Source organism: Pangasianodon hypophthalmus, chromosome 10, assembly GCF_027358585.1.
Source record: "Pangasianodon hypophthalmus isolate fPanHyp1 chromosome 10, fPanHyp1.pri, whole genome shotgun sequence".
In the NCBI taxonomy this organism is placed as follows: Eukaryota; Metazoa; Chordata; class Actinopteri; order Siluriformes; family Pangasiidae; genus Pangasianodon; species Pangasianodon hypophthalmus.
Window position 1 is genome coordinate 19,100,060 of NC_069719.1, and position 15,106 is coordinate 19,115,165.

At 38.3% G+C, this 15,106-nt stretch overlaps 1 protein-coding gene across 2 annotated transcripts; it reads right to left on the reverse strand.

Annotated features, from left to right (window-relative positions):
- Positions 1-3,979: 3,979 nt before the first annotated feature.
- Positions 3,980-13,904, reverse strand: vsx2 (visual system homeobox 2). 2 transcript variants are annotated; one of them, XM_026934282.3, is made up of 5 exons: positions 12,386-13,904; positions 11,842-11,926; positions 10,330-10,453; positions 7,631-7,811; positions 3,980-5,645 (listed from the first exon to the last, which is right to left on the reverse strand). In XM_026934282.3, exons 1-5 carry the CDS (start codon positions 12,786-12,788, stop codon positions 5,299-5,301), a joined length of 1,140 nt encoding a protein of 379 aa, XP_026790083.1. In that variant the 5' UTR covers positions 12,789-13,904; the 3' UTR covers positions 3,980-5,298. The 2 variants fall into 2 exon arrangements, with proteins under 2 accessions (XP_026790083.1, XP_026790084.1); XM_026934283.3 differs by having other exon boundaries at positions 3,980-5,606; positions 12,386-13,903.
- Between the last annotated feature and the right edge of the window lie 1,202 nt (positions 13,905-15,106).

Below are 15,106 nucleotides of genomic sequence, written 5' to 3' on the forward strand. Positions count from 1 at the left end.
AGGTCAATGAAGACATGTTTTGCCAAGGCTGGTGTGGGAAAAACTCAAGTGGCCTGCATAGAGCCCTGACATAAACCTTACTGAACACTTTTGGGATAAATTGGAACGCCTACTGCACCCCAGACCTCCTCACCCATCATCAGTACCCAACCTCACTAATGCTCTTGTGCCAGAAATTCCCACAGCCACATTCCAAAAGTTAGTGGAAGGCCTTCCCAGAAGAGTGGAGCCTCTTAGAGCAGCAAAGGGAGGATCGACTTTGGAACAGGATGTTCAACAAGCACATATGGGTGTGATGGTCAGGTGTCCACATACATTAAAGGTTGAAAAAATGCCCCCTTGAGAGTACCACCCCAAGAAATGATACAGTTTAGTACCCTTTTTTTCTGAGAGTGTACAGAAAATGTAGAATGTTGTGTTTTCTAGCCCTTCAATAAAATCTTAAAAGTCTGGGTTTATTTAACTTTTTTGTGTGCCTCATTATAAAAAAATTGTGTAACGTGACTATCATCAAATCAGACCATTCAATTCATCCTGTACTAAAAAATAGGCCTAGCATAAATTTGGCATGTTTTATTTATCTCAGTTTTATCATGTCTGCTTTGACAAATATATTGAGTTTGCCACAGGTAGTGACAATGGTCAGCATTAGAGACTTTGCAGATTAGATGTTGATCCTGATCCAGCTGATGAGGGGGGGACAGCATTCACAGAACAGCATCCACTTAAGGGCATACAAAGCCTATTAGAGGCTCGTATGCTTTGGAATGTTTCCTGGAATGCTAGATTGTAGTCATTAGATTCAGCCCCACAGACATCGGTAAACTTGCTGAGGGTGCCAAATCTCACAGTCCATTTAAGATGGCAAATCTGCTCAGAGGTAAGCCACCAGGGTGTTTGGACAACTAGTGAAAGCAGTACTGGGAACCAGGGTTTTGCCAGCTATCTCACCACTGGGAAAAAGCTCACCAAACATTTTCCAGAAATGGGTCACCACTTGTGGGCACACACGCCACTCCCCTGGACGTACATACTGTTGCAATAGTGTGTCCACTGCAGATGAGTTGCAGCTTAACAAGCTGATTATCTCTCTCCAATTGTCCAGGCTGACTTCTGAAATGTCCATAACTTCAGCAAGCCTAGGGGAATCACCACTGTGGTTGCCACCATTAGTCCTAGCATCCTCAACAGAGACCAATACTGCATGTGACAGCCTGAATCTGAGTGGCAAGCATAATAATATCCACATGGGGTGATGGGTGGCTAGCATTCTAAGTAAATCCCAGTGAATCTAGCCTCATGCCAATAAGCTACATTACCTGTTTTGGTGTTTGGAAGCTCTGAGTTTACTATATGACAGAGCACCATAATGTGGGGAAGGAGGGTACATGTGTCCTGGATGGCCTACTCTTTGAGAGGCACAGAGCACCAAGTCATCTAGAGAGTCACCAGTGTGTCTGGCATCCTAGTAGCTCAAGTTCAGGAACTGCAGTTTTTATTCTTGTAGAAGGACCCACTGATGTACTCGGCATCCAATGAGTGATATTTTTGGCTGTAAGGAGTCTCATTGCCAGCCTCTATCTTACTGAGGAATGCACCAGGCGGGCAGGGGGAAGGCGGGGGGTGGGGGGTGGAATACAGGCCCCTGGCTTCTCCTGCCTAAAGATATGGGCCCACTGTCCTATAACTTTCTGTATATACTTTGCCTGATGTGGTTAGGACAATCCAGTCTGTGTGATGTGTGAAAATTGACCCTGAAGAACGTGTCTTGCAGAGGGCCACTCTTTGACCATCCTGCAAAGAGGCTCTGGATAGGAGAGCACAGGTTTCAAAATCATGAAGCCAGCATGGCCAAACAGACCATTCGTATGCCACCTTTAGCTCACCACAATCTAGTTCCATGTTCCAATGCCCACAAGAGACCAATCTGCCATGCACTAACCTGGCCCAGGTGTCCACAGTTCTCGCTCTCAAAGGAGTCTTATGCAGATTGGAGGGACATATTGCCAGTGTGTCCCAAACAAGTTGTAATAAGTCCTCATCAGGGAGTCATTCATGTGTCTGCACTTAGTACTTGGGCTATGCACATCTGGCATCAAAGGCAGGCATATGGCCTTACCTGACCTGCATGTGACTCATCATATTAGCCAAAACACATGCCACAGAGTTTGGCCGCAGGTGAGCTGGGGACTGCCCAGATCCCTCTTCAAAGCTGTCAGTAAAATCCCACTGTGCCATAGGGAACTGTGTTGCATCTTGTGAAAGCGTGCAAGATGTGGGTTACATTATAACATCCAACCCTACTCAGGGCAACACCAGACCTTTCCATAGACATTGCTGAAACTGGACTTTAAAACAGTGGCTCATCTGTTAGGTCACTAACAACCTGGGAGGATTTCCTACATGCAGCTTTAGACAGCATCCTCACACTCCTCTGATAAGGGGGTTAAAAGGATGGCTGACATTAAACTGTAAGGAGGGCTCTGTTGTGAGGCTCCAAACTGTACAATCTCAGCTCCTGAATCTTTGATTTCAACTGAGTCATGTGTGCCTACAAGTTGTTGATTGGTCTAGAGAGTAAAATCAAGCGTCCCACTTACCATACGCTAAGTAAAACACCACCGTGCACCCCATTGTAGACAATGTAGTAAACAGCAGTGCATGATTAGCTAATGCAGGCTAGTAATGCTAACAAGAGAAAAATAAACAGTGCTACAAAGCTACAAAAATCATGCAATATAGAAGAAAACACACTCACCGAGGTAGAAGAGAAGGACAGGTAACAGTCCTGGTCACACACTACTAAGCCAAAAACTCCATATCTTGCCTGTGTACACAGCTGAGAAGGAAAAAGTACTATGCTGTATGAAGACAGTACAGTATTTATTGCAAATACAGTCTCATATATCACCACATGGCTTGGAAGGCCTCTTGCAACACTCCAAGTATAGAAAAAATCTACAAAATCTCTGAAAAGCACTTCCAACACACCTGACTGTTTTACTTGAACAGAAGTCTTATTAAGTCTCAAGTATTTGAGCAATACCAAGACTAGCTATACCAGATAACACTGTAGATTGCTGGGCTCATGATAGTAACCAATAGAGCCAAACCACAATGTTTTTGAGGTTCATCAAAAGCATGATGACAGAAAGGTGACCGGTTAGCTGCATTTTCTTTAAGCGGAAACTAAAAATAAAGAAATGATAGAGCTTTATTAAGCTTTTAATAAAGCTTACTTGAAACTGGATGTTTTGATTACAAACTGTAAATTCCCCATTTATTAGGTATAATTGTAGAGTTTTTGGATATTGTTTCATTTTCTATTTAAATAATGAAAAGCAGGCTAATTCCAAATTCTAAAATTAGGCAGCGTGCAAATGTGCCGAAGGGTAAATGGGATAGTCATCTTATTAACACAGGATAATATCAAGAATATCTCTGCAAGACAAACAGCACGAAATAATGAGGCTGTTGTTCACATAGCTGCAGGTATCAGTTAATGCTGGCACAGCATTGCATTACAATAGCTAACACGAGCAGTGTTTTACCAAAATAGCGTATTTTTTTTGTCCAAAACAGTAAGTGATGGAGTAGTTTCCAAACTTGTATCATCATACATCATAAATAGTAATCAGCTGAAAATGGGATAGAGATATTTTGTTACTTTATAAGCCAGGCTTAATCACTGCAGATGGTAACTAATTAATTACATGGACATTAAGTAAATTAAATTAAATGAGGACTGAATTAACAGTGTGTATCAATAATCTGTTGACAGCCTTCAATAATAAGGGCAGGATAGGATCATCTGCCCAGGTGTGTGTGTGTGTGTGTGTGTGTGTGTGTGTGAGATAGAGAGAGAGAGAGAGAGAGAGAGAGAGAGAGAATTACAGTTAACAAATCCATTTAACAGACATTTCCATTTCAACTAATACAAGTATTTTTACTGAGGAATTAAAAATAATTACATACTTACAAGGTTACATGAGGAATAAAACACATGAAGGATAAAATAATTTTTCATCATAAGATCTAGAGTAAGCATGAGCACTGGTGCCTGTGATTTAGACCGAGAGCACGATATCCAGGGCTGTGTTCATGCTCTCTCCCATATGTCTGCCATGCACTGTTCTTGCTTTTTAATCTAGCTAGATTGAGACCTCGGGAATGTGGCAGATTATAGTCGCTGACACACACAGCCTCTCAGCTAATATACAGAGGAAAAGGGCACATCAGGCCTAATAGGATGTGGCACTGAAAATGCCAAGTAGAACATAACTCCTATAAAACAGTGTTGTATTACCTTTGTTTATTTATCACACACAGCTGAATTAAACATAAAAGATTGAAAATACTACTCAGGGTAAAAGACCTATTATTTTGCATGCTATGTTTGTCATGATTAGCATATTGTTCATATCCTTTCTAGTTGATTACCCATGTGAAGCTCAGGTGGAAGCAGTCCCAACTTTGATTTGAATCTTTTCCTCACAGAACTGTATGTTAGTGTTTCTATGTTTTAGGGTTTCAGAATTATATTTGGATTCTTTAAAAACTTCATGAGGATTTTATGTTTTATCACTGTTCCCATACAAAAGGCATAGGTCAACATTTCAGATGTTTTTTTTAATAATCTGATCAACATATTACTCAGAACATAACCCCACATATTATAAGACTACAGTACATTAAAGTGTACTTCAAACAATACTGTAGCAAGCTATCTTTATTTACAATATGTACAGCGTTACATTCTAATACAATACTTATGAACCAACCACTAAGTGCTTTTAAAAAGAAACATAATGTACAGACTTTAAAAGATGAAATGTTAGACTGTTTAAAATGGTTCTTTTTAAAGTAGCAATAAAAAATGAAAAAAAAAAATGATTAGATTTAATAAGTTTGAAGAACATGTCATCAGTTTTCTGTATATTATGAGTTCTTGGGAACCCACCGCTAATACCACCAAACATACCAGATTGTGGCTACAGTTGTTTCTTGTACTGGCATATACTGTATATAGAACCAAATGACACTTAGTGGTAAGTACATCATGTAAAATAAAAATAAACATTAGCATGTCATGCTTTCTGTATTTTCCAATCAACATGTGAACTTATCAAGTAAAATAGCTGAAACTCTAAGTGAGAATAGGAAAATAGCACTAGCTAGGTAAGAGGAGATCCACTGTTTGTGGTTTCCCAGGAAATACAGAAGAGATAATTAGGATTTGTTTAAAGGAAAGCGACAGAAAGAGACAATGCTTTTTGACCAACGGTTATAAGTGCAGATCTAAGAGCTCTCCTTCTCTTCTTGGGAGTCTGAGTGTTCCACGCTGTTCTTCTCCTCCATTTCTCCCTGTGTTTTATGCTCGAGTCTCTTGCTAGACACTGTCCCCAGCACTTTGGCACTGTGCTCCTGTGCTTTGGCCCTGAGAGCAGCAATGCTGTTCTCCCTCAGTTCCTCTTTAGACATGGGTGAGTCGCTCCTCCTCTCCTCAGCATCAGTATCATCAACGTTGGCATTGTTTGGATGCTGAGGGATGTCTGGCTTCTGGCTCGATGTGCCTGACGCTGCCTCCAGTGATTTCTTGTGCATCCCTGCAAAGAACGATGAGGGATTCGGATTTAGAGAAGTGCCTGGGGATTGGAAAGACATTTGAACTGGTAAACGACAAGAGACTAGGGATTAGAACTGGTAAACTATTAGTGTACTAGTGACTTAGTGACTAGAGCTAGAGCACTTCTGAGTACTAGGCTCTAGATGTGGCTCTTTCTTTTTGTCCTGCATTTTGCATGTTTCTGGGCAGTCACTGGAAGCTCCTGGCTCTTATATGTATACATAACTTTTGATAAGCACATTCCAAATAAATAAATGTAACTGTAATCTGTTGGATCTGTGGCTGTCGGCTCATATGAATATTTCCTGATTGTCTTGGAATAATGGTATTACCATCGAATAGGATTAATCTGTATGTCCTGCACTGCAGATGTCTGGATGGCAATCTTTGTATTCAAAAGAGTGGGAATATATATCTATGCAAATATATAACTAATAACTATGGGAATGACATAGTTATGATAGCATGAATGTGTCTCTTATTATGCTAAGCCCACATCCACTCACAATTTTTGTTCCCTGTTAGTTGAAAAATACTGTTGGTCATCTCCAAATATTGTCTTTTCGAACACTTAAACATACAGTCAATTTATATCTAATTATAATGTATACTGTGATGTTGGAGACTTTGTGTATGTCTTTAGGTACAGCAAAGTTTTCTGAAAAGCAGAGAAATACAACTAAGAGCTCAGGGTTGCCGTGTACATGTGTTAAAGCAGGACATTGCTTTGAATATTTTAAATCTTTGTGCAGTATGCAAAGCTCAGCAGTTCTGCCATCAAACTGCACAGAGAAAACTTGTGGTTTCATCTTACTCTGAATTGATAAAAAAAAAAAAAAACCTGCTTAACTTCCTCACTGTGGCAATACAGCAAAAAATTGCTATCATTCTACACATACAGGAAACTTTCTTTTTCTGTATACATACCAGTGAACCAACATTAAACGTGTGTTTTGACATGATGTGCATGATTATGAGTGTAGACCTGCCAACTTTGAGCCAGTTGAGTAAAAAATCTGAAGTAGCAAATTTTACATTTAGCAAAATGGAGACATGAATAAACCTTAAGGCAAAATACTAGGAAGCAAAGAATTAATAAATATGCTATTAACATAAGGCTTGCCAAGATTTTATTTGTATGAAGGGTATGATGTTGAGAATAATTTGAGTGTAGACGTCTTTATTTAGAGAGCTTAGGTTTAAGTATTTAAGACCATGTAGGCACTTTAGCAGTTAATACTGTACATGCACAAAGCATATTAGCATAAAATATGGTTTTCCATATGCACAGAATCCCATAAAAAAAAGATTAATTGTTAACCATCCCGTGGTTATTTATTGTTTGTTAGAGTCAAAGAAAGAAGTGAACTGCTAAATTTGAAGAAATTACAAATGAGTTCCGTCCAGGGTGTATTACTGCCTTCTGCCCAATGTTCCTGGATAGACTCTGGATCCACTGCAACCCTGACCAGGAAAAGTGGTTACTGAAGATGAATGAATGAATGAATAAGGCAAATGAAAACAAAAGAGCAATTTCTGTGATTATATTCTCCATAATTACAATTATAGTCTCCAAAACCAAAGATCACTTGAAGAATCAAGCCTAGTAATATACAGAGAAATGCTTCCTGCAAAAATGTCTTACTAGTCTGAAAATAACAAAAGGAAAACTAACAAAAATTTCTAGATTTATCCCCAGATCAGAAGCATCTCTGTCTCCAAATACATTTCTGAAGCATAGATTATAACACCGTTCAGTCTTTCATAATCGTAATAATTTCCCCACACTTTTCTCTCTGTGTAGACATAGCCAATTTCCACCTGTGCTCAGGATGCTTAATCCACATGGGAAGAGAGGAATGTCATCTTTCCCACTCAGATGGCAGGGCCAGTTATGCTGTCTTGGCTATGGCATCATCAGCATTCAAACTCTTAATCTCCTGGTGATGGTTCAATTAAAAAATTCTTTTTTTTTTTTTTTTTTTACATGGATTATTTACATACCTAGTAGCCAGGGGGCACAGGAATCCATAATTCCATCCTTGGCAGACTTCAGTATAGACTCTGGAAGAGGAATGGAGTGACGCACCATGGCCCCATACAATCCATATTCAGCCATCACACTGCTGCGGCCCCAACACTTCTCCCTCTTTCTCCATTTGGCTCGACGATTCTGGAACCAGACCTGTGGATGGGTTAAATCTGAAGGTTAACCCACGCTAAAAACAATGAAATGGTTTGGATGGATGGATGGATGGGTAGATGATTGGATGGATGACTGAGTTTGATCTAAAACAACCATTTATTCAGTTTCTCCTATGATCAAGATCTAAAAGGCTTCCAGAAAAAGAAGGTATTGCTGATGGTGAAAAATTCCTTTATGATTTTCTGAAATACTGATTTTTCTTCAACACAGCCATACTGAGACGGCCAAGTGACTCACACTTGTTCAGATTTCTGCAAATTACATGTAAGCTCTTTAAAATAATGCTAATACAGATGTTCATGCATGGTGGAGTCTCCTGTACACTCTGGTGGCTTCTCCACCTCGCGTGCGCTTATCAAACATGTAGCCCCGCCCCCGGGACATGGAAGGGCGGGGCAAACTCTTCTAACCCCACCCAGGCTCATTGGATGAGAAATTATCGGAGCATTTTGGAATTTTTCACGTGCTCCTGATGATGGCTCTCATTTCATGCAAGTGAAATTGGTTATCGGTCGCGGCAAAGAAAAGCGGGCGGAGACAGCGAGCAGAAGCGACCCCTAGGGCACGCCGAGGCTGATTGAAAAATAAGTTAATTTCAGGCCCAATCGATGGTGGACAGGCGGGCAAATATCACGGGAAATTAAACGAGCAGCGCCCAGGGGAGCAGCGCCATTGACCCGCGCTAATAAATTCAATGGAGTTATTTCATCTGAACCTGCGGCGTCCTGCGGCGCGCGCGCGCTCCCCTCACTCCCCTCACAACTTAGCGGGCCTCGTCTGATTTAACTAATTACACTAGATGAGAAAATTAGATGTTAATCTTACTTACGACTGCAAGCAGCTCGTATTTATTTATTTATTTCCGTATTATTTATTCATCCACAGGAGCCATAATGAGCGCGAGATTAAAAAGGCGCGTGGGCAGATGGATGGCTCGGGTCACCCCGCAATCTCCTTCCGCCTTGATTGCTTGATTAGGTCGTTAGCGCTCTCGCTCCAAGAGCAAAATTGTTTCACGTTCATCATCACACCGATGAGAAATGATGTGTCCAAATAGCAAGGCGAAACGGCAAGCTTTGCTTTAAAGGGTCGTTAGGTGCTGATTGATAGGCTACAACTCCACATGATGGACCAGAAGCTGAGCCAAAAAACCAGGCTCCCAAAAAACCGAGCTCACACACTCTGCACATGCACTGCACACACTCTGCACTGCACACACTCTGCACATGCACTGCACAGAGAGCATACACACCAGGCTCATATTCTTCCGCCTCACCTGCACTGTATGACTTCTATGATTTCTGGAGCAATCAAAACAAAAACAAATCTTAACCTTGGCAAAGCAGATCAACATTTGTGCATTGCAAATCTTGCAAAGCTGAATCACACTTTATCACTGCTCCTGAAATAGCTGCCAGTGTGTTTTAAAACACTTACATTACCCTTATTATAAATACACCAGGCCAGAATACAGCTCTGCCTATAGCTTATCTGTTTGGAGAAATTCTGCGGGTAACAATGAGGCTTTCTGCAACGAAAAACATTATATTTATGTTTTTTTTTTGTTTGTTTTTTTTTTGTATTCAGTATCAGATTTTGATTTATTTCACCGTGTTCTAAATTATGATTTTTTTATCTAGGCTATATGATAAAGAGACAAAGTGTCCAGTAAACACCATGGCTGAACTTCTGGCTTTAAACTCAAAAATGTGAAAGCCTTTAACTAGGATTAGTCTTTTCACAGCAATGCAGCAAAGAACATGCTTTAATTTACACACATAATGATGTTTCATTTACAACACTGGTGAGGTTATTAAAAACAATCAGTGAGAGTCAGATTAAATCTCTACATGCATAGCATTCATGCAGAAGAGGAAATCTCTTAACCCAGGCAAAGCACTATGCTCCAGACTAACCATATAAGATCAGAGAAATTGCCATTTTACTTCCTTTTCCAATAAACAAATTTAATCAAAACCAATTACTATTTTAGACTATTATTATTATTATTATTATTATTATTAGAATAAACATTGATCAAATAAAAGGCCAAAATTGTGTTAAACATTATATCAACTCGGACTAAAGGCAACAGGTTTTAAAACTGAGCAAATATTTTTTATTTAAGATATAAAGATACAAAAATGAATTGTACAGTAATCTGTGATGAAAAATTTTCATCTTAAACGTCCTTTCGGGAATTTAAGTAATGGGAGATTGCCATAATGTATTATAAATATAAATATACAGATTTGTCGGTATTGTCTTATTATAATTATAATTATTATTATAATTGCAATTGTCTTATAATAAATAAATAATAATAATTATTATTATTATTGAAATGTATTCTTTTTTTTTTTGATTGCCTCCACATGTCTGATAGAAAATAACAATTTCCTGTATTCTCTTTATAGAAAATTACAGAATGACATAAACTCCATTTGATAGAAAATGATATGAGTCTATAATTATGCTTTCTAAAAGGCTAAATTACCTGTATTCTGTCTTCTGGGAGTTCAGTCTTCATAGCCAGCATCTCTCTGGCGTACACATCGGGATAGTGAGCTTCATTAAAAGCTTTCTCCAGTTCTTCCAGCTGATAAGATGTGAATATTGTCCTATATAACAGGAAATAATCTATAATCAGCTGAAATGACAAATATTCCAGTACACACTTCCTGCACAGTCCTCTACACTAAATTATTATTCTCCATGTAGGCTCCACAAAATAACAGCGCGTTGCTGTGTGTGTGTGTGTGTGTGTGTGTGTGTGAGGTGTAGTAATGAAAACAAACAGCTTATTAGGAAACCATTTTTTAGGAAATTAATCTAAATTGGTAAAATAAACCAAAGGTGTCAGTATTATCTGTATTATCCTAACAGTGTTAAAATGCTTGTTGAGACTCTTTTTCAGGCCCACAGGCTAAATGGTAGACTATGGATAACCATTTGTAGTTTTTCAGGATGAGGTGAGACTCGATATAAAACTGGTTATAGTTCTGAATATAATGTAGCATGTTCAGGTTGAACGCTGTGGCTGAAGATCCCTGTTCTGGAAAATGCCACTGCTACATTAGATCAGTATAATACTCCACATGTGCTGAATGTCAACTGTAGTAATCATATTTGCTTCAGTTTTTATAGCAGCACAACAGACGTCAACCCTTATTATTATTATCTTTTATAAACTGAAAGATAGAAAGCTGAGATTCTTAAAAATCAGTCCTTAAAAAAGCCCCATAACGGGATATAAATGCGCATTCAAATGTTAAACTCGCCATCATCTTTCCAGCGAACAGCAAATTCACTAGCTCAAGCCCAAGTGCAGTTTACACTGAGCCAGAAAAGCTAGGATTTCTATTATTCCCTTTATATAATAATAATAATAATAATAATAATACCACAACAACAATAATACTAATATTATTATTATTTTTCCTATAAGCATGCATATCATCTATCTCTCTACCTATCTATCTATCTACCTATCTATCTATCTATATATATATATTTATATATATATATATATATATATTATATATATATACACTACTATACTATTATTATATATATATATATACTACTACTATATATAATACTATACTACTATTATATATATATACTACTATTACTGTAGTTATTTTTAATATTTAATATACATTTGAATTAATAATAATAATAATAATAATATATTTAAGCCTACATATGTAAAATGATTTATGCTATTACTGTATTTTTAAAATTGAATATAAATTCGAATTTATATTTAGAATTTTAAATTCCTATTCCATTGTCAGTAAATATACTGACTACAGAATTTACAGATTATTCTCTTCAAATGCCTACCAAATATTTACATTACGGTGCTGATCTAGTGTCAGCTAGTGACAGGTGAATTTATAAATGTATAAACTTTCCATCTGGCTGTAGTGATGCATTTAATTCAGTGAAAATTCATCTGTATATACACACGCTGCTGTAAAATAGGAAAGCTCTGAATAATTACCTATGTCGCCTCTTCTTTCGCTTCTTGCTCTGGCCCAGGGAAGACTTGGATGTTTTTCGTTCACTCGAAGAAACATCCTCTGAGTCTATAAAATTCAGAAACATATTGTTTATGGCCGCAAGCAGCAAGGTGAAGTTTCAGAGTAAGCGCCTGTGAGGAGCAGAGTTTTTCTGCCCTATTGAACTCATCAACATCAATTACCTCAAAATAAATCCATGTTTAGTGTTACTGTTCTGCTCATGTCCAGACTTACACTCATTTAAATATGAAATGATATTGACTCAAAACTCGCCAATAATTAGCCTCAAAAACTTGGCATAATAATAATAATAATAATAATAATAATAATAACAAGAAAAAGTAAATGGAGGAGAGGATGAAGAAGGTGATTAGGAAAAATGCTTAAGTTTGTTATTGACTCTCCTGCACCTTGTATAAAGATGCTAGAAACGCAGAAACACCACAGATCTGTAGCACCAGGTTGTGGCATCTACCCCACGAGGCTGATGTGTGTGTGTGTGTGTGTGTGTGATGAGACTCGTACCTGAGCTGGCAGACTGTCCGGCCTCCTGAGGTGCTGTCTTGTTGAGAGGTTGGAGATGGACGTTCTGCGCGTCTGACAGGACCTCCAGAAACGAGGGCTGCCTGTAGAAGGACGGAATACCCCCGGGGCCGATGAATCCCATACCGACCCCGACGGCGGCGGGTCCCAGCACTGAGCGCGCGGCCAGTAAGTGCGCGCCCCCGGGGATGGAGTCCAGCGCGCTCCGAGGCGCCGAGGTCGCCTCCTTATTCAACCCCAAAATCTCCTGGATGCCGAAGCCTGTGCATCTGGGTGCGTGTGATGTGATGCTCTTTGACAGGTGCGGGTTGCTATTCCCTCCGTTTTCAACTAATTTCGGTTTGTTCAAACTCTCCGATAACACAGCCCCTTCCTTCCCCGTCATCGTGCCTTTGAGGATAGTCCCCTGCTTCCCTTGTGCACAGGAATCCACCAGTGCAAATACACGCGATCCCCCCCACAAATTCTCCTTTTATCCAAAAGGTCCATCCCTACAAGTGCCCGCAGCCGGCAGCCAATCACCTGCGAGCAAGACGCTCACAATTCCACCAAGTCTCCCGCGCTCAGTACGCAGTTCATCTGTTTGTCCAAATGAGATTTGCTTTAAACTGTTTAAAATCTCAGAAAAACAGTCGACATGTTCAACCGTGTGGAGCAGCATCATTTTATCCCAAAGACTTCTGATACCACACAACAACAACAACAACAACAACAACAATAATAATAATAATAATAATAACAATAATAATAATAATCCTCATAACAGATGTTTCGAATTTAGATTTCCCTCTGTCACATCTGGAAATATCAAATACATACAAATACATACATGTACTTATTATAAAGCCTATTATTTAGTACTATTGGTTTATTTTGAATTATTCAGTTCCAGATACCAGGACAAAGGGCAGTCTACATGACAACTGGATGCTTCAGCTTGATGTCAGAAAATAACACTGGGCCATGCGTAACTGTACAAGGTCCTCGGTATAAAATAAATAAATAAATAAACAAATAAATAAAACTGGAACTATGATGATAAGATCAGAGGAAGAAATCAAGCATGTATGGTTGTTTGAGAAGTGAATAAAGACGCCACAAACTCACTAATGATCTGAATGTCACATTGTCTGGAGACAAACACACACAGAGTAAAGTACACATAGAAATACTGTGGATATTCTACTCAAACTCTATTCAGCAGCTGGGGAACACAACGCGCCTGGACACTCAGTGCTGAAGCTTATACAGTGTGTTGCTTTATTCTGGGTGGATGATACAAATAAAGCCTGTTTTATTGTTATTAAAGCTGTTCAGTGAAATGTCACTGTCCTGTTTCCTTAAAAGCAGCTCTGAAGACTCAGATTAACCTACTGGATTCATTCTGCCAGAAGGAAACCAGGCTGAACCCCAGAAGTTCTCCATTTTACTTGCGATTGTTGTTAAAGCTATTAGAGCCGATTAAAAGCTTTAAACGTTTGGGGTTTAAGGACACCCTACTTAAAATTAAAAAAAAAAAAAAAAAAATCTATTGAAAAACCTAATCTCATTTCAGTACTTGGCTCATCTGTCCCTAACCCTGCTTTGATACAGCTCTAATCACAGAAATTGGCCGGGATTTTTCCATACATAAATCAGCTTAATTTGCTGCAGTTTACAGGCAGGCAGACCTGCTGCATATAAACCTCACACTGCCACTGAATCACTCCTGCTCGCAGAAGCTCAGCTAAAGAAGGGGTTTTTTGCCTAAATAGTGGCTATTTAAATGTAAGGTTAAATTTGTTTTCTGTTTTTTTATGAGTATAGATACTAATGAGTTGTCTTATTCCATGGTAGGGGGATCAGATACAACAGATTGATTGACAGGTTGATTATTAGCTAACAGCTGAACATCAACAGTTTATAATCATTTATTAGATTAAATCAGAGGTCAATGGAGGTTCACAAATTATCAAAATAACTCTAATTTTATCTGTCTCTCTCTCTCTCTCTCTCTCTCTCTCTCTCTCTCTATATATATATATATATATACATATATATATATATATTATTTGTACTATTACTATACTACTGTTATATATATACTACTATTACTGTAGTTATTTTTAATATTTAATATACATTTGAATTAATAATAATAATAATAATAATAATAATAATAATAATAATTATTATTATTATTATTATTATTATTATTATTATTATTATTATGACTATTTATTTATTTATTTATTTATTACAAATTGTTAGACTTGTATCAGACTTAATGAAAGAAAGCAATAGGAACAATCACATAATATAAAAGAGAGGTGAAACAGATAAACCCAACCGAATGACAGTCAAACCTACAGATGGCCTTACAAAGTCACAGACCCTGACACACTCGTTTGAGCCAAGACCGCAAAATATATCCTTTTTTAAAATTATTATTACTAAATAGCCCACACTGTCTAATCAGCTATTACTAAATTACAGTGAGATTTGTTTCGTTTGGAGATCATTTGTGCCACAATTTGGACATCTGGCCAGATAATTACTAGAAGATAATTTATGGAAATGAGCAGCGAGACGCTGATGGAGACCGAGATAACATGGATCTTATCAAAGTGCCATGTGCTGATGCATAAATAAATGTCATGATTCGTGTGTGATGGCGGCAGAGCAGCGCGCGAGACGCGTGGCTGAGCGTATTCAAGGATTCAA

Excerpts from the sequence above, each read along its gene's own strand:
- vsx2 (XM_026934282.3), bottom strand. The coding sequence starts at position 12,788 with ATGACGGGGAAGGAAGGGGCTGTGTTATCGGAGAGTTTGAACAAACCG. Across the intron at positions 11,927-12,385 it reads CGGACAGTCTGCCAGCTCAG|ACTCAGAGGATGTTTCTTCG; the intron begins GTACGAGTCTCA and ends TGAATTTTATAG. Across the intron at positions 10,454-11,841 it reads CGAAAGAAGAGGCGACATAG|GACAATATTCACATCTTATC; the intron begins GTAATTATTCAG and ends CCTGTTATATAG.